We start from the raw sequence: 19,043 nt of genomic DNA on the forward strand, positions 1-19,043 counted from the left end.
ACGCCTGTGACTTCCTGGGAGCTCTCCAACCCAGGGCTTTTAGGGAGTGCTTCACCCCGTGGCTTTTTCAGAGTCCACCACCCTTGGGTTTTTTGGGAGCTCTGCATCCCGGTGTTCTTGGGAGCTCTTCAGACTGGGGTTTTTTTAGAGCCCTCTGTCTCCGGGGTGTTTTCGAGCTCTCTGTCCTGGGGCTTTTTAAGAACTCTCCAGCCTGGGGCTTTTTGGGAGCTCTCCAGGCCGGGGCTTTTTCAGAGCACTTCACCTCCATGCTTTTTTGGAGTGCTTCACCATTTTGGTTTTTGGGAGCCCTTTATGTTTTCGCTCTTCTGGAATGGTACAAGACACAGGATTTTTGGAGTGCTTCACTGCCCTGCCTTGGAGGATTGCATCAGCACGCCGTCCTGCAGGAATACATCACCAGTTGTTTTTTGGGTGTCCTACACCATTTTTTTTCTTTTTGGAGGCCTGCACCTCTTGGTTTTTTGGGAGTCCTGTACTGTTTGTTTTTTTACGAGTTCTTATCCCGAGACTTTTTTGGAGCTCTGCAACCCAGGGCTTTTTCAGAGTGCTTCACTGTTTGGATATTTTGGACTGCTTCACACCGGTGCTTTTTAAGAGCTCTCCATCCAGGGGCTTTTTCAGAGGCCTCCATTGCTTGGGGTTTTGGGAGCTCTCCACCCTGGGACAGTTTGGATGCTCCCCAGCCTGGGGCTTTTTTGGAATGCTTCCCCATTTTTTTTTTGTTGGGAACCCTTTACAGTTTTGCTGTTTTTTCTGGAATGCCACAACACCTGACATTTTTTGAATGTTTGGGGTTTTTTTGGCACCTTTTCTTTTTTTGGGAGCTTTCTGGGGCTTTTTTGGAGTTCTCTGTTCTGTGCCTTTTTCAAAGTGGTTCACATTTTGGTTTTTAGGAGCGCTCCATGCTGGAGTGTTTTCGAAGCCCTTTTTAGTTTTGTTTTTAACAAGCTCTCCTTCCTCAGGCTTTTTTTGGAGCACTTTTTTCTGGAATGCTACAGCACCCAGCTTTTTTTGGATTGCTTCACCGTGTGGCCCTGGAAGAGCTCTTCACTTATGAGCTTTTTTGGGGAGCTGTTCACCATTTCGATTTTTTTGAGCGCTCCATTCCCCGGCTTTCATTGGAGTTCATCACTGTGTGGTTCTCGAGGAGTGCATCTCTCTGGTTTTTTTGGCTCTTTTAAATCAGTTTCAATAAAATGTCTCTTAGATTTGCAAATTATTATGAAGTATAAATATTGCATAATACAGATGGAGTTCTTAGAAATGTTCTGACTTAACTGTTGTTGACATGTAAAATTGTCCGAGAACTCAAAATTGAATGTTATGGGGACATAAAGAGGAAAAGAATTGTTGGGGCTTTTCTTGCTTAAGAGTAGTAGTGCTGTGTTAAGTTTTAAGGACAATTTCATACTAAAGTGCCTAAGAGTGTAAACCATGCAGCCTTTAAGCAGCCCATTGGTGATTTGTGTTTTGGATTTGTCTTTTATCTTTGCTTTTTTCTCTTGAGCTGCAGAGTTGTTTAGGACACTTAACGTAGTATATGTAAATAGCTCTGTCTCATTATTCGTTTGTGTAATTTGTTCTATACAGGTTTTTGTGTCACATGGGTTGAAAACATAGTACTTAAGATAAAATACTCAACTCTCACTGAAATTTTAATCAGTTTTCCTTCACCTGTTCTCCAATTATATTTTTTCCTCTCACACCTTGCTTGTCATGCTTGTTATTTTTTAGAACAGTGTATTTTGTCCTACACTAAAAGGCAACAATTATCCCTTCTTTCAGTAAGTGGACTCAATTGATTTTGTACAATTTTTTTTTAAGCATGAAAATATTTCATTTCTGAGGCCTATTTCAGTTAAGAAACACTTACCTGGTTCTAGTTTTATTACTTCAACGGCTGCTAGCTCACCTGTGTTGACATTTCAAGCCTAAAAGAAAAAAAGAATATTTAGAGAGCAGAACACAGCAATCAGCTCTGCATTCTCAACTGGACACTCTCTGACAACACGGAGTCAAAGAGCAACTGAGATAAACAAGGGTCTAAAACAGTGAAACCACTTGTTGGGGTTTTTCTTTGAAGCAAAAACAACCTCAGGAGGAGTCAATAAATTAAAACATCTTGTACATTCATGTTTCATGCAAGGTTAGAAATTTTTTCCTAAATACACTATGCATTTATCTTTTATTGGGCTTACAGCATATATTTTCATTAGATAAGCATCATTATTGAGTTCTGTTATATCCAAAACAATTATTTAAAATAATCCACGTCTGTGCTTAATGACAGTGAATCAAACAGTAAGAATCCTGTAGCTAGCGTGCTCTTCTCACAGTACACGTCTGTAGGAAGCATTCTTCCAACAGAACTTCTCATCCTGGATTTACTTTCTAACAACAAAGTAAGCTATCTCAAAAAAAAAAAAAAACACTAGGCAGTTAATTTGTACCGAGATCTGAAGCTTTAAGTATGCTCAAGAAACCTGGCGCTGCCACACAACAGTCCTAAATTATGCAAGTCCTCCACCATGCTGTACTTCCGTATTAAAATCCATAACAAGCCGACCACTGAGACACTGACTGCAAAGCAGTTAGAGTACATACAGATCTCACCGCAGATGAGCAGGGCCCACGGAGCATCAAGTGCTGTACCCTGCAGCGTATGTAAGACTCCCACGAGAGCAATGCAACGCTTCCTGCTCATTTCACTACATGCCCCTTGGTCCTTACTCTCCACCAGCAACAGCATCCTCCTCTTGCTGTAAGGGTGCAAAGCAACAAGCCAGCAAACAAAGGCGTTTGAAACCATTCCCCTTGTATACACAGCAGCTGCGTGGCCCACTTCAGCAACAATTACTCAGCAGCTTAACTGCATTTTGTACAGGGCTCTGTCATATTAAAGCCTACGTTCTACTGAGCAACCAAGGAATCTAAATTTTTTAAAAGCCATTAAGAAGCAACATAAATTATGACAATAATGATTTCTCTTCTAGAATTGTTGCATTTGACTACTAACTGAAAACCAGGGAGCCATTTGCCCAGTGCTTTCAGGATACTTCCGTGCCCCCACACCCAGCTATGGGGAGAGGGCGGCAAAGCTGCACGCCAGCACCAAAGCAGCAGCTCCTGAAGGATGCTCAGCTACAGCCTCTCCTCTCCCCAGGGGAGTCTTGGTACCTGGAGCTGCATTGTGCTGGACCACCCCTGCACTGAATGCCGTGCCCGCTCTACTCCTACACAGGGCACAGGTGAGACCAGTCCTGCTTTTGCCTTTTCCCTCATTCACTTTCAAATCAAAAAAGGCCAGAATTACAGAATTTAATGATGCAGATAGGTGCCCACCTTTACAGTGGCTAATGGTCTCATTTAAGTCACTTTAAGAGCTCAAGGGCTCACACTTTTTATTGAGATCCCCCCTCCACTATATAAGCTACCTTTTTAAAGTTTTTTTTTAAAAACAAATTGATTTGCAGGACTGTTTTGCAAGGCCATGAGACATACCAAATAATGTAAGGTATTGATTCTTAACATGGCAGCTTCAGAGCTGGTTGTGGAACCACAAGTGGAGGGAAAAAAAACCCCTAAGACTATAAAAAATAGCCAGCAATAAAGTCTGGAAATAAATGCAGTGTGTATTCATGTGTTTAGAGATCTACCCAGGTCGTTCCTAGCACAGCCAATCTCAAACCTCTTACTGTTCCTTGCTGTGGCAATGCTCTTCCGCAATGCTGGGAGTACTGGCATTTGCAAATAATTTGCAGGCAGACGGTTATGGATAGATCCCGAGACCAGTGGGAAGCCTATAAAAATCAAAGAATAGACCACAATTGATAGACAGATTATGGAAAGAACAGTTCAAAAAGGAATTTTCTCTGGCAGCCTTCCCTGTAAGTCATTATTTGCCCCCCGCCCCCGATGGCAGCAGGGTCTCCACTCATCACTGTTTGGTGGAACAAAGACGCTAGAAACATTAACAGCAAAAATATGAGTTCCTTTTATCTGTGCCAGAGAACGAAGGCAGCACATGAGAAAGTGGCACCGCTGAAGCATGATGCTAAAATTTTTATTCCTTATTTCTTTTCCCAACACATTTTTTCAATAGCAAGAAACAAACATCAAAGTCAGCATTTTTTTTAACCTCCGAGATTAACAAGAAAAGTTACTGAAGCTTTAACGAAGAGCTGAGCTCATCAGGAAGTCTTGTTAATACTTAAAGACCTGTTTTGGGGAAACTTGTACTAGCAAGATAATCGATGAGACATGACTATAGTGGATACAAGTGAGGAGATCCTGGAGTTATGCATCCTGCATACAGCTGGGATGTGCAAGCCAAGCTGCAAAAATTTCACAGGCTTCAGGGACATAGCTAATCTAGCAAAAAATGTTTGGTAAGTTGTTTTTATTTCATTTATTTTTAACAATACTGTGTTCAGCTGTCAGGAATTTGTTTCTCTGATTATGGCGCCATAGGTCACTATGCTCTGCAGAGTGCTATGGCAACTAAAGCCAAGGAAGAAGGTGGGTAGGAGCTAGTGACAATTTCAGAACAAATCTGATTAAAACATATGAGGATACTTGTCACAAAGTCCTATGTGGTGGTGATGCCAAAAAACTATCAATAGTAGACAGACAAATCTATAGATATATCTGGAGCGGGACATGCAAAATCCCAGCCAAAGGAATACAGTCCGAGCAGCAGGCAGCCTTGCCAAACCAGCGCCCTCCACACCTCATGGCTCGTTCAGCCCCCTCCTATTGCAAAGGGATTTCTTCCTTTGAGAACAGGACGTTGAAGAACTGTTGAAAATCGTGGGCAGCAAAGAACAAACGTTGTGTCTTTTCACCTTCAGCTTAGGCATTGCTTCCTTTCTTCAACACCAGCAGTAGTGGGACTCTTTGGCAGCTGGCCTTTCTCTGGACCAGTATCAGCCAGGGCTCATGAAAGCAAGAAAGGAGGAACAAAATCTGATTTAATGCAGGTCACCAATGCCTTCAGGAATAGCAGGCTACCAACTCCTTAAGGGCATGAATTGTTATTTAAGAAAACATGACTTGAAGTTAACAATTTCAATAAATCATCAGTTTGCATCCTATTCCATTTGGGTTATTAGCATTGAAGGTGTTGTCACAAGTAAGAATACGAATTGCCTTTGTTAATCTGGGTATAAAAAAACCTTGAGAGGAGACATTTCTGGACAAGGGAACAGATTTTAAGTCCTGTGTTTTATTTAAACTTCTAATAAGAGCTTTGTAATATTAACGTTTTGGCTACCTATCGTGGGCAACATAGCTTCACTGAAAAAAATTTTAAAAACCAAAACATCATCTCTCTTTCTGAAAACAGCGTTATGTCCAGTGTTTATGTCCCTGGGATACATTAAGAACTAAGCAATCCAGATGAAGCTTCATCTCCTACAAGAAACTTGCACTGGTGCTAGTTAGAAGAGACTAGAAGAGACACATTATTGTTGACTGTGCATATCTGATATAGAGCTAACAGCATGAACAAGTTACCCATTACCTTTCTTGTGATGAATTCATTATCGTCTTCTCCAAGGCCTCTTTGAAAGCTGAACTTGGGTGGGAGGGCTGATAATTATAAATATATTGTTTTAAGCCAAAAATCCATACTTGTTGTGCACTAGCATGTTTCCAGGTACCAGCTAAACAGCAGGACTCATAGCAGCAGGATCGTATCAATCTGACCCATACCCTCATTCCCTTCGAGCCTCCATAGTTCAGTCCACACCATGGGCTCTTCAAATTCTAAGATCTCCAGAGTAGAGACTCTGCCTTGGAAAGCACACAGATAAAGTAATGCTTCCAAGAGGCTACACATAACAAACTTCAAAAAAAGAAAAAGAAAAAAGCAAAAAAAGCCCAAACAAACCCAGACACACTACTAATTGTTATCTCCATAGTAATTACAGCAGAGGAATACACTGCACAAGTCCATTCCAGCTTGCCAAGATGCAAATGCTTGTCCAAAATAGCATCTGAAAGCAATTCGCAGTCATTCTCTATAAAAATACTTCCCTGTCAGCTCAGCAGCCATGGGAAAGCCTTGAATTAGACTATTCCTCCCCAAATACCTTTTGCATAGACTAAAAGAATTGCCAAGACCTCTCTCTTCTCGGGAGAATTTTTCCATATGCTTCTTTGCAGGCAGAAGTCACTTCTAATTGTTCATCCAGTTGGCAAGTTTTTCCATCTTCCACATTGTGCCCTTGGAGTAACATTACCAAGTGAGGAAAAGCATTATTTTTGATAGAAATAAGTCTCTTCACCCTAAAAAGCTAAAGCATACCCATCAGACACATGCAAATGCTGCAAAGAATTAATACAGAAAATATTTTGTTTTCCACTCCAAGAGATCTCAATAGCAACATTTCAAACTCATCAGAAACAAGCTTTAAAATAAAATACAAGACCGTAAGGCACATAGTAAAGCATACATCCAGCCCTCAAAAAGAGCTGGGGACTTCTTCAGACAAGATGTGCTTCCTAAAAAATTTGCTGAAGGTGAAAATCCATTTACAGTTAATATTACATTTGTTTTTGCAGTTCTGCAGACAAAGACTTTCTCTCCCAAAGAAACTCCTCCCAATACTGAGAGGCTTTGCCTAAACAAAGATTTGAGGACTCTTGTCTCATTACAATATTTTACAGTAAAAACATCTGAAACACTAGTAGGCTTCATCCAGCTGTTCTAAAAACAAAAGACAGAAAAGCAACACCTTAGGACATCCAAAGAAAGTGAGGTGAGCTAACAAATGGCACAGGTTTGTTCGGATCAGCAGGGTTCCACTGGATCACTGCCATGCTGCTTTTCAAGTGTATCAGGAGTCAAGTTCACTTTGGCACTGCAAGAAAGCTACCGATTCCCAGCAGTAGAGATCTTCCTGTATTTGTATATGAAAGCATCCGTCCTTCCAAGACTAACTCCATAGACGCCATCTAGCACCAGACACCCAAAACGTGTGTGTCTGCTGCTGAGAAAGGATTCTTCAACACCATTCACCAAGGAGGAAGAATTCCCATCAATATTCAGGGCTTTTGCAGTGGCGGTTTCACTTGCACCATCAGAAATGGCATTAGGAGACTCATTTTCAGCACATTTGGTAACGCCACCCATGCGCTTATGGAGATCTTGGCTCAGCAGCAATACAATAGTGCCTCCAACACGAAGTACTCTGGCAATTGCAGGAAAAATAAAGGTTAGGTGCTCAGCCTGCCTGGCATTCTTTTGTCTGTGCAGAACTCAACACTGCTGACACTTCAGATGCCAGTTGCATTCGATAAAACACCTAAGCACCTTAAGGGTCATGGCTCAACTCAGTAAGCTAAGTCTCCAAATGGAATTTAAATTCCCTATCTTCATAACTCTTCCTAAATGGAAGAACTGGGCCCTATCCTGACTCCCAAACATTTCCGACCTCAGGCGTTCTTTCCATTGGGTGAGCAGGGAAGATGGACCCAGTTTTTCCCCCTCTTAGTATTCTTCCAAGGATCGAGGGCAGTTTCACCTTCAAAGCCCATTTTTGGGTTGCATGAGCCTCCCACCAGTCTGCAAAGGAACAGCTTCCCACAGCAGCAAGAGCTTCTCAGGTTGGTAAGGCAATTCTGAAGCTGGCCTTTCCCTTTGGAAACTTTAAAAGGTCTGTCCTTTCTGGATTCCACTCATCCTTAATGGCTTTCAAACTCAGGAAACAGAGGAAGATTAACCATTGTTTGCAATCCATTTTTCTTAGTACATGAGCAAACGTTACACTTGGCCTTGAAAGAGGGGAAAAAAAGGACTATCCTGGCTCTGTTCACAGCAAGTGGATTGAACAGTCTTACTGGTGGGGCTCTCATGGTAATGGTCCCTTCCTCACCTCCACCTTCCCAAGGAAATATTTTGCTTAGGATGGCCCAACAGAGCAAATGAGACCAGAAGACAAGCACAGCCAAAAGGAGGGATGGTCAGTGTAAGCTGACATTAAGATTGCCCTGCCATTCTGTGGAGCCACCTCACCTTCTTCATCAACTTCCCACCATGTTCCTGCATTGGGTGAGCGAGATCAACACCAGCTGAAGACCAACCCTGCAGAAAGGGCTTGTTTTCAGCCAAGAAATGAAATAAAGAGGTAGATGGTTTGAACTGCCCATTAGAAGCAGCCCGCTATTAGCTTGGCTCAACTTTGCCACAAAATGACAGGGTGAGAGATGAAAGGAGGCATCTAAAAGCAGATCAGGTGGATAGATGGATATTCCAGTACACACTAACAGAAAGGAAAATTTTCTGGTCTGAGATCCTTCTTGCCAAGGCAGACTGGTAAAAGCTTGGTTGTGAACCCAAAAGGAAAGCCTATGATTTTATACAAGCAGACCTCAACTGAGAAAGGATTATTGCTTTATTTGCCTGGCCATGCTTTAAGTTTGTCTAAGTCATCCTCTTCTCTTCCTCCTTTCTACCTTGTAAAGAAAATTTGTGAGTGTGGCTTACAAATATTTCACCATCACGCCTTGTAAAGAATATTTGTGAGTGTGGCTCACACAACAAGCTCACTCCTTGTCAGCTTATGCTGCCATCAGCACTTCCACAGCTTGCAAGACAAGCTACAACAGCCTCTAAGGAACAAGTAAAGGACTCAGACTTTCACAGCCTGCACAGGATCAGATTACAGAGCTGGAGAGTGCTTGGAATAAAGCCAACCTGAAGCTGACTGAACGCTTAGGATCGCAAACCATCATGACATTTACAACCAAACCCCAAGCATGTCAAAGGCCACACCTACCTCTCCATTTCCTGGAGAATATCTGGTAGAAGCTGTATGTCTTTTGTGATCTTGAACTTCTTCCCAAATGGAATATCCGAAATCACAGTGTCAAAGCTTTCTGAAGGCAATGGCAATGCTGCAGAATAAAGGCAGGTCTTTACATCCGACTATGTGAAAAATGAACAGCAGCTATGCCCTCATTCACCTTACAAAACTGTCTGCCAGCTCTTTCGCAGGTTATGCACCCAGATTCATCGCTCCTTCTGTACTTATCCTCACAAACAGCACTACAAAGCCACCAACCCAATGCAGACTGGGAAGAGACAAATGCACGAGAGCATGGTTTATGTTGCAGATTCCCTGTTACTGGTGATATGTTTGCCCCAATAGCAAGACTCTCCAAACAGGGGACTGCACGGTTCCAAACTAACTGCTGCTTCTCAACACACAGTACATCTTTACAAGCAAAATGCAAAAGAAGAGCTAAGCTTGCAAGCACTTTACTTAGCACAGATGTTCAGATACACACGTATGAATGGCAAGGAACCACATGTTAAATTCCTCTCCATTCCCCTTTTCTCCCCCGCCAAGAATCTGGTTACAGCCAGATTGGATTCTGTCAGAGCTAGTGTCTTTGAAGTATCTCCCCAGAGTTTCTGCATCCTGGGAATAGTCAGTTCTCTCGACCATGATGCAGCACTGCATCCTTGTGGTGATGACGGCCGGCCACATACCAGGCTGTGCTGGCCAGAGGGTAGCCAGCATGTGAAACAACGAGACTATGGCTTCTCCATCCCTCAGGATGCTCAAAACTCAACTGGACAAGGCCCTCAGCAACCTGACCCAGCTTTGGGGTTAGCCCCACTCCAAGCAGATGACAGGACTAAAGACCTCCAGCGGTCCCTTCCCACCTAAACCCTGCTGTGATTCTATGCCAGCCTTTCCAGAACTGACTGGAGGTGATTCTTGGACCATCCTTGGATCAACACTTGCAGCACAACAATTTTATCTACAAATGGAAGGACAAGTTACCTACAGTCCTTCTCAAAACATGCAGAAATAACAGCTTCTGACCAGTGAGAAAGACACCAATTACTTGTTCAGTATTAGAAAAGCCTGAGATCAAAGTACCTTCCATTATCCTAGAAGCCAAGGCCAATCACAGCTTTTAAGTAAGAAATAAAGCTATATATATTATTATAAAAAAGAAATAATATTTCTTACCATTGTGGTAAGAAATAAATATTGCAAGGTAAAAAAATATGCATACTTTATCAACCGTGCACAGGGAAAAACACCCAGCTTTTGTGTGTCATGAATTTCATAAAGGACTAAATTAGACTTAGGCTTTGAGCTCCAGAATAAGGCCATAAAATTATTACCTTCTCCCCAGACTAGCTCATGAACTGAGAGCAAACAAATTCCCTCTCCAGGAAAAAGGCATCGGCATTTAAAATACTCCTACTGTGAAACATTAACAATTCAACACCTAGCTTAATGAGTCCCCGCTATTACTCATTTAGTACATTTAAGCTACAAGCCACATTTTATCTGGATTTGTCCTTGCTGTGTTCCCTTGAGACACAAAAAACTCTCACATGGTATGTACTCTTTGTGGTATTCATACATTTACCACTAAGACAGACAACTACTGCCCATGCCTGACAATTGTTACTTTCATTGCCCTCTGTTGAGTTTATTCTCGCCAAAGTTCAGGGGCAGGGAGGGAAGAACAAATAATTATCCATTCACTAGCACTAGAGTCACTACTCAGCTATTTGTTGAGAGTTAGCTCTACTACACATCACCTCAAGAGAACCTACATTACCTGTATAATCCCAGAACCACAAAAAATTTCAAACATGTCTCACTTGGAAAGCCTACAGACATACCTTTCACAGAAGCTCTAAGTAACTCAATTTTATCCATCAAGCCTGCAGTCCTAATATTCACATCTGCACCCTCTAACTGTGAATCACTTATATCAGCACCCCAGTAACAGGCTTCCTGTTCAGACAAAAAGAGAAAAGTCATTTTGTGGACAAACAGGTGTATTTATTTTATAAACCCTTCTCAGAACTGCCTTGTTGCACAGCTCTACCAAGACAAACCCCTTGCTGGGAGATCTTGTACCATTACACAGAGCAATACACAGATGCAGAGGACAGAGGAATGGGGGAAGTCCTTGCTATCTTCACTCCTTTCATGTTCTGGTCTGCTCAAGACATTTGTAGTTTGCAGAAATATTGAGGCTATGTCCTAACAGGAAGACCCCAGGTAGCTACAAACAGCCACACTGCCTCTAATACTGACAACTGACTGTACTGTCCCATGGACACCTCCCTTCCCAGGATAAGGCCAGGCAGTTTTAAAAGTCCATGGCAGCCTCACACAAACCCTGCAGTATAAATACAGGGCTCCCAGCACCTGCCTACACAAGAATGTAGGACTTGGTTTCACATTCCTGTGGAGGAACGTTTGTACTAAAACACTTTTAACAACTGCCTAGAAAGATCAGTTTGGTTCCAGCTTTCCAGTAATGGACTTCGGTATAACCGTGGTACAGCTTTTTCTTGATGCAACTACAAGCCGTCTTGCAAAAGTCCTGCCTATTGCGACTGTGATACTTACGGGCCACTCTTTGGCAGCTTCCAGCAGTATCGTTCCTAGCCCACACATGGGATCCAGCACAAAGGCACCTGCCTACAAACATAAAGGGGTTATTGCATCCCAAACAAGACAGACTCCTCTCCCAGCACAAAGCTTACTCAGGGATGTACAGATCACCCTCATACTCCCACTGAATCCCATGTAGGTAACAACAATCACTGGTTTACCAGGCCAAACTTGCCTCTAAGACAGTATAGTAAAAAGCATCAATAGTTTCACTAAAGACAATGCATCAATGTATCTAGCCTTGAGGTGACATTTAGGGGAAAAATTATGAGTAGACTGCAGACAGATATTGGTACCAAATTAATCTGTGGAAAACATCAGACTTGCTTCTGTTTTCTCTTGGGAGAACAACCCCAAACGAGGTTTGAAGCCTCGACAGTGAAAAAATCTTGCCCTTTAGGCATAGATATTCACACAAGCAATAGCATCTCTCCTGAGAAGAGCCTGGGATTACCACAGATATCTGGTTGAACAGCAGGTAACAGCGCACTCTGATCACAGATAAGGCAAACCCTGTCCACATGCATTAGAGCATGGAGCATTAAAACCACCACACTTCTTCAAAGCTTCCAGCACCAGCCCTGACGAGCAGCAACCCTCACATCATTTGGGACTCTACATCTTTGCCATGAACATTCACTTACACTGATTTCAGCCAGAGATGCCATGGCCCATGCAATTGTTGACCGCAGTCCTGCTGTTTTGATATACTCTCTGTTTGCCAACGGAAGCCTGCAGACAGCAAAAAATCAATGTAAGATAATGGTACAACCACCCAGAAAAGCCCACTGGAACAAATGAACTGGATGGATCTGCAGACAGATAGAAACCACAGCCTGCTTTTATTCATAACCCACTGCGAAGTCTGGCCTACGTGCTCAAATAAGCTCCAGACAAACCACAAGACTAATGTGACAGTCCAGTGAATATTAAACCAGAAGATAAATACTCACAGTGGACAGCAAGACTATTTAGAAATTAAGCCTGTTCTGATACTGCCAAGACAAATCTGGAGAGGGGAATGCCTACCTGAAAAGAGGAATCCCCACCACAGAGTGAATGTCATTAAGATGTACAAAGATCTGAAAAAGGAAAAAAAATTACATTAGAGACTCTCAACCTGACACAATAGCTTTAACTCATTTAAACCAGACACAGAAGATGTTTCTATGAACTTCTGATCCTAGTTTTTAAGAACAAAAATACACGCTTTAGACAATTATGATTAATTGGAAGAAATCACACTAGGTAATCTGAACGCCACTTTAAAGAGGATTTAATATTTAAGCAAGCTGGGAAGGGATTTTGTCAGCTAGGAATCCATCAGCAAGCACTTCAATCTTTAAGGGAACCAATTTTTGTAACATTGAATGGATATTTTTAATTGTAAAACCATTTACGCTAAGCAGGAGAAGATTATTCACTGTATATTAGCACTCAGCTATTCACACACTTTTTAAAAAAAAAAACCAAACCAAACAAAAAAAAAAATCAAAAAAACCCCAAGTGCCACGAAGGGGCATTTCAGATGGAAGGCAAAGGTGGGAAATCCTTCCAGAAGTACAAGCAGCTCAAAGAAATTGTCCTCCTGTCCCATAGAGAGAATCCCAAAAGAAGACTAAGCTCCCCAACAGGTCTTGCATGACTGCAATCCCTCCCCAGGGAAGGGGAAGCCCAAAGAGAAACATGATGCTTTTGAAATATCCCAGTCCTCAGCAGCTGAATGGTTTCAAAGCAAAAATCTGGACAAGAACAAAAGCTCACTTGAGGCTCAAAAAAGCCATATTTGAAGCACGCCCTGGGAAAACCAGAGCCAGTAGATGAACTCGGAGCTTTTACAGAAGGCCTCAGACCTTCCAGCATCAGTGCTGAGAGTAGCTTCCATATGCCAAGCACAGGGATGGAGAAACAGCTTGTCAAGAGCAATGAGTCCTTTCCAAGGTCTCCAGACAGCTTGCGCCGTGAAGGGTGCCTAAAGCAACCTGCTTTTCAGGGACAGGGTCTAGGAGGAGGCTTTTCCATAAATGGCATTCTCAAGTCGAGTTCCTTGAGAACACGACCTTGCTGCTCGCTCTCTTCCCCTACAGAGGCTAGACGAGCTGCCTAATGGCTCAGGTGATCCTCGTTTTCAACAGTCTCCAGCAGTTTGTATGCGTGCCAGATCCTGAGACATCGCCTGTATGGATCCCTCCCCTCACGTACAGGCCCATGCTGGCCGGTCTGGTATGTATTTAAGTGCTCTGGAGGGCACACACACAGTGGCTACCAAAAAGCTTTGCTCAGCAATACCAGATGATTTCTAGTTAAATTCAGCAGCAGAAAGACAAACAGGGAGAGGCCACAGTCCTGAGTGCAAAGGGAGTGGAGAACAAAAGAAAAGATATCGGGGGCAATTCTGGAAGCAGCAAGAGGCCATCTGGCAGACAAGAACCACTACCTCTAGATCGGGGTCCCGCAGATCAGCCCGCCACCCACACTGCTTCATGAGCACTATGCCAATGGCTCTTCCGATCTCCTGCAAGGGGGAAGAACAGCGACAGGCAGTAAAAATAACAGAATTAAGAAAACTACAGATCACAGCCTTGACTGCATAATCCTTAGAAATACCTAGGAAAAGAAAGAGTCTTTCTAGGAGAACAATTTGTACAAAGACCAGAAGAGGTACAACAGGGCAGAGCATGTGAGTGAGGGGCAGAGCAAACACACCACAGGACAAAAATGACCATCACTCAGCTGGAGTGTGGGAGGCTGAAGTTCAAGTCCTGCCCAAGTTACAACAAAAGTTATGATCATTTTAGATTTATGTATCACGCGCACAAAATACTTCCGATGGCTGTAAACTAGATTACCTAAGAGAAAACCTGTGAATGCACAACTGCAACTCACAATTTTAATGCTTTTATGGCATCTAGAAAGCTCTGACTACCTTCAGAGTGTGAGAGTTCAAATGCACAGCACAAATTTAAGCAAACATTAGTGTTGGCAGGCTCATGTGTCCCACCTTCCCAAGGTACTAGCTTTAGTAGGAAGAAAAAAAAAAATCTAGTTAAATTACTGTTATCTTCAAGTAAGAGAAATCTACATAAATTGCATCTACCCAGGCTTTCTTTTTTTTATTTTCCTCACAGTAGAAAGATATTACAGATGAAAGAGTGCTGGATGGAAAGGGCCCCTGGAGGTCTTTACACCACCACACTCTCCCAAGGACCAAGATCCACCCCCGCAGGACACTTCCCAGGGCTGCACCATCCTCCTGGGGAACAAGTTCTCCCCAATACCCAACCAGAGCACACCGAAGCTGCAAGTTCTGGCTTTTGCCCCTTCTTCTACACTGTCTGCCACAGTTGAGAGGAGTCTGGCTCCATGGTCCTTGCAACGACCCTTTAAGTAGCTGTAAACTACCATCAGTTCACTCAGACTCCACAAGCCCAGCTACCTCAATCTCTTACCTTTACTTATCCACAATAAAAGGCATTGATTTGAAAAACATTCAGGGTAACAGTGCCTAGAAATTAACAACAGCCTTTGTATTTTCACTTGTTTAAAGTAAATGCACGTTAAAGGCTTTTTTGAGAAAATACAGGAAAAGCTTAGATCAGTTTGTCACTTTATAACATACAACACACAACTGAAATGACAAATACACATCTCCCTTTAACTTTGCTAAACTCTTTTAAAACATAGATACTTCAGCGTACCTGTGAAGTAAGTATTTTAGCAATCGCTCCACTACAACGACAAGAAACTCTGAAACTGAAGCTAAGCTGCTCATTCGCAATAGGTTTCTCTCCACTGCTTTTGGAAGGGTCTTCTAAGGAAGTCTTACTTTCAGTCCCGCAATCCTGATCGCTCTTTCTCTCTGGTACCACACACCTCTCTCCAGCTTTCACTTGACATTTCTCAGATACAGTCTCTCTCACTTGTTCTGTTTTCTGTCTTTTAGTTGCAATGTTTGTCTCTTCTTCTGATTTTCTCTTCAAAGGCAATGGGTTTTCTTGAGAGACATCGTCTTTTTTCCCCTCACTCCCATGAAAGTTTCTCCAAATAGAGATAACATCCAGCCAATACTTTGGTTCCTCAATGACAAGGCTTTTAATCTCATGCAGCATTTTCCCTGGAAGAAAAAGCAGTTTCAGGTTAAGTAGTTCAGTCTCAGCATTTGATTTTCCTACAGATTGAGAACAGCTGTTAACAGAGACTGTGTTCAGATTTCATCAGTGAGTGAATCCAGGAACCGCAGCAGCAGCAGCCATCATCGGCACAGCTGAGCTCTCAACACCAAACATACCTCACCAGCAAAGACCCAGGCATCCCTCTGATTACAAGCTCTGCAGAACCAAGATCAAATCGTGCAGGGGTTGAATTCAGCAGTTCTAGAAAACCAAACCACCTCTCAGTCTCATTCCCAGGGACAGAGGACCAGCCTACCATTGCCATCCTCCCCAGAAAGCACTTGGTCCAGGATTAGAGATACAGGACACTTCCCAGGATCAAAAGACAGACATGAACACAAATCACTTTGATTCAGCTCAGAATAAAAGCCACAAATTTATTCTTTTAGAAAGGAAATCTCTCCTTGCTGTTCATTAACCTGCCTTCAATCCTTCAAAGTCTCCGATATACACCTAAACTTACACTCGTGGGTAGTCCTCTTGAGCTAGCTATAACAAGAGAGGCACAAGGAATATAAAGACCAATTCACTTAAAAACCTTGAAGCTGGTCAAGGCGCAGGGAGGGGGTGGGGAAGTATTTCTTTTTCTCATTTAGAATCACGGTTAAATTTGATCCTCAAAGCTGAAGGCCATCTGTGATCTCCCCCAAAAAATCGCACCAGCACGCAGATATCCATCCGTCTTACTTGAAATTGTTATTCCATCACTGACAAAGAATGTGACCTAAGTAGCTGAGATTTACAAGAAATCTGTGTATTGAACAGTTAAGTGACACAGGATATATGTCTGGATCCACTTCACCTAAAAGAAAAATGACTCACTGTTAAAATGCATAAAAGGGGTCCAGAACTGGACTTCAGTTTCAGGGTGGGGTGGGTTTTTTTTGGTTTTGTGTTTTGCTTTGGTTTTTTTTTTGGGGGGGGGGGGGGCGATAGGGGGGACGAGTGGTGGTGTTACACATACACGCATATGTACAGGGCCAGCAGAACTGGCCCTGAAGAAGCTGGTAAGATATCTATTTCAAACAATTTAAAAGCCATTTTCAGCACAAAAAAAGCATTGAAAACATACCTGGGTGAAAGATACTTCAGAACTGATTACTATCAGTTAGGATGTTAGTAAATAAATAAAATCAATCAAATATTAACTTTATAAATAGGACTTGAACTGAGGCTTCACGTCTCTGTGCACCCACCGTGAGCAAACCGGAGGGGATGACCCGAGGGAAGGAGTCAGTGCCATACCTTTATTTCTAGAAACTGCAAGTGGCGTGTGTTTCTTAAGCAGCAAAAACAGTCGCTCTCCAGACTTGAGTTTCCTCAGCTCGCCCGGCTCCGCCTCTGTGCTGAAGAAGACCTTTCCCGAGACGCAGTCCACCTCCGGGCAAAAACAGAAACCAAACCAACCCGGCAGGTGTTTTGGGTGAGCACCGTCAGCAGCCTCTCACACCCGCTCGTTCCTTCGCAGGGAGAAGGGCAGCGCAGACCTCAGCTCACCGGGGTGGCGAGGGGACACGGCCTGACCGAGTGGGAGATGTCCCTGCCCACGGCAGGGGCCGGGCCAGACGGGCCTTAGGGGTCCCTTCCCACCCAGACCAAAACCAGACCCGTGGGGCCCCACGCAGGCGGCGGCACAGCCCACACCGCGGCCGCGCGGCTCCGGGGCGCGAAGCGAACGAGGCCGCGTTTCCCGCCGATCCGGACGGGACCGCCCCGGCTGGGCACCGCCACCGGCGCCGACTCCCCCCTCACCTCCGTGGCGCCGAGCCGCGCCCGCACCTCCCGCGCGAGGAAGGGCTCCAGCCCGCGGCCCGCCGTGCAGAAGTACCGACCGCCCCCCGCCGCCATCTTGGCCCGCCCCACAGCCCTCAGCGCGGGCCGAGGGGCCTGGCGGGACCGGCCCTCCTCGGCGAGGCCCCGCCTCGGGGGCGGCTCTGCCGCGGTGAGCCCGCCCTGGGAGCAGGCCCGCGCGGCAGGGTGCGAGTCCTCGCTGCCGCCTGCGTCGGTACCAGAGAAGCGTCCTTCAAAGGACCTTCAAAGCTTTGTCCTGCAAAGCCTTTTGTACCCTCGGGGCGCAAATCTTCACCTGCCCCCACGGGACCGCTTCTCCAGTTTGTCGTTTACCACCGTGGCGGGAGGTGACGCCCTGAGGGACCGTGAGTGCAGGCGGTGAGATGAATTACTGCAGCGCAGCTCTCGCTCCTCCTGTTTCAGCACCAGACCGCGCCACCGCTCCTGACAGGGCTGATGGGGAGAGGAGGATTGCTGTGGCGCAGAAGTGGTGTCTGCATCCACACCATTTGGGAGGAAAATTTGTAGACCCCGCCGTGAGTGATTCAGCACCCACGGCCCAGGGGGAAGCGCCAGGAGGGCAGCTGGGAGCCAGCAGCTCTCCCCCACAGGCGACCTTCTCTGCTGCAGGGTTTGTGGCGAATGAGTGGTTTAGAAGGCGCTTAATCACCATCAAAGGTATTAGCAGAAAGTGATTTTAATAGAGATTTATAAAGGTGCGACCTAACAGAATACGATGGCGAGGTTCACTGTATTACTTATTACACGGATGAAACATATAAAGGAAAATCATCTAAGGGTTTATACTTTAGGGACTATATGTGTTTAGCAGCACTTAATCATCAACTAATCATTAACAAACTTTAGTAGCACTTAATGATTAACTAATTTAATATTTACAAAATAAGTGTTAGTAGAGTACGATAATCATGACTTAATGACAGATTATGCTTGTTATTAGTCCACACATATGGACAGAAATATATATATATGTACAGAAGATATACCTGTTGAAAATTCCCCTCGATTTCAGTGAAGAAACATTCATGTCGAATGGCTAGACATTTCTTCCTCAACGGGTGAAGGGGTTCAGCCCAGGGTTCAGGCCCCATCGTCGGCGACAGTCTTCCAAATATCGCAGACTCGAGGGGTCGCGAGCTCTGAGAGGCGTCCCACTCAGCGGGAGATGCTGGGCGCAGCCCACTGCGGTCCCAGAGGGCTCGAAGGGTCTCACTTAGGACCAATGTTTATAGGTTCGCAAGATGATGGGCTTTAGTCATCCGTGAATTTCCATCCTGGCCACAGTCCCAGGTTGATAATTACTAAAAATTCTCAAGGTTTCAGTGTTGTTCTACTGGACACCTGGGCCAGGCAGTAGGAGTACGTTCCCAGCTCAGCTATGCAGAGTTTCTGATACGGTCAAGGAGCGCTCAACCACCAGACTCAGTTTCATGGAAATGTCTGAGATCAACAAGGAGCCGGGGGGGTGGGGGAGGGGAAGAAATGCACCACCGCAGGATGAGCAGGAACTTTTATTCTCCAAACTACTCTGTTGTATGGGGCAGTGTTCTCATCACCCCTTCCCACTTGTTTACAGAGGACAGAACCAGAGTGTGAAGTA

The 19,043-nt window shown here is 44.3% G+C and overlaps 1 protein-coding gene across 7 annotated transcripts; it reads right to left on the minus strand.

Annotated features, from left to right (window-relative positions):
* Window positions 1-484: 484 nt before the first annotated feature.
* Window positions 485-17,508, minus strand: LOC142081053 (U6 snRNA (guanine-N(2))-methyltransferase THUMPD2-like). Of its 7 annotated transcripts, XR_012673215.1 has the most exons (12): window positions 17,384-17,508; window positions 16,877-17,009; window positions 15,158-15,573; window positions 13,897-13,974; window positions 12,489-12,541; window positions 12,104-12,191; window positions 11,415-11,486; window positions 10,676-10,790; window positions 8,802-8,919; window positions 3,717-3,821; window positions 1,895-1,952; window positions 485-1,195 (listed from the first exon to the last, which is right to left on the minus strand). XR_012673215.1 is itself a non-coding variant. In XM_075147553.1 (10 exons), the coding sequence occupies exons 1-10, from the start codon at window positions 17,477-17,479 to the stop codon at window positions 3,791-3,793; spliced, it is 1,200 nt and encodes a 399-aa protein (XP_075003654.1). In that variant the 5' UTR covers window positions 17,480-17,508; the 3' UTR covers window positions 3,696-3,790. The 7 variants fall into 7 exon arrangements, 5 of the variants coding, with proteins under 5 accessions (XP_075003654.1, XP_075003650.1, XP_075003653.1 ...); XR_012673214.1 differs by lacking the exons at window positions 485-1,195; window positions 1,895-1,952; window positions 3,717-3,821 and adding exons at window positions 5,538-5,810; window positions 6,114-6,247; XM_075147553.1 differs by lacking the exons at window positions 485-1,195; window positions 1,895-1,952 and having other exon boundaries at window positions 3,696-3,821.
* Window positions 17,509-19,043: the final 1,535 nt, after the last annotated feature.

The sequence above is a fragment of the Calonectris borealis genome, chromosome 3, assembly GCF_964195595.1.
Source record: "Calonectris borealis chromosome 3, bCalBor7.hap1.2, whole genome shotgun sequence".
In the NCBI taxonomy this organism is placed as follows: domain Eukaryota; kingdom Metazoa; phylum Chordata; class Aves; order Procellariiformes; family Procellariidae; genus Calonectris; species Calonectris borealis.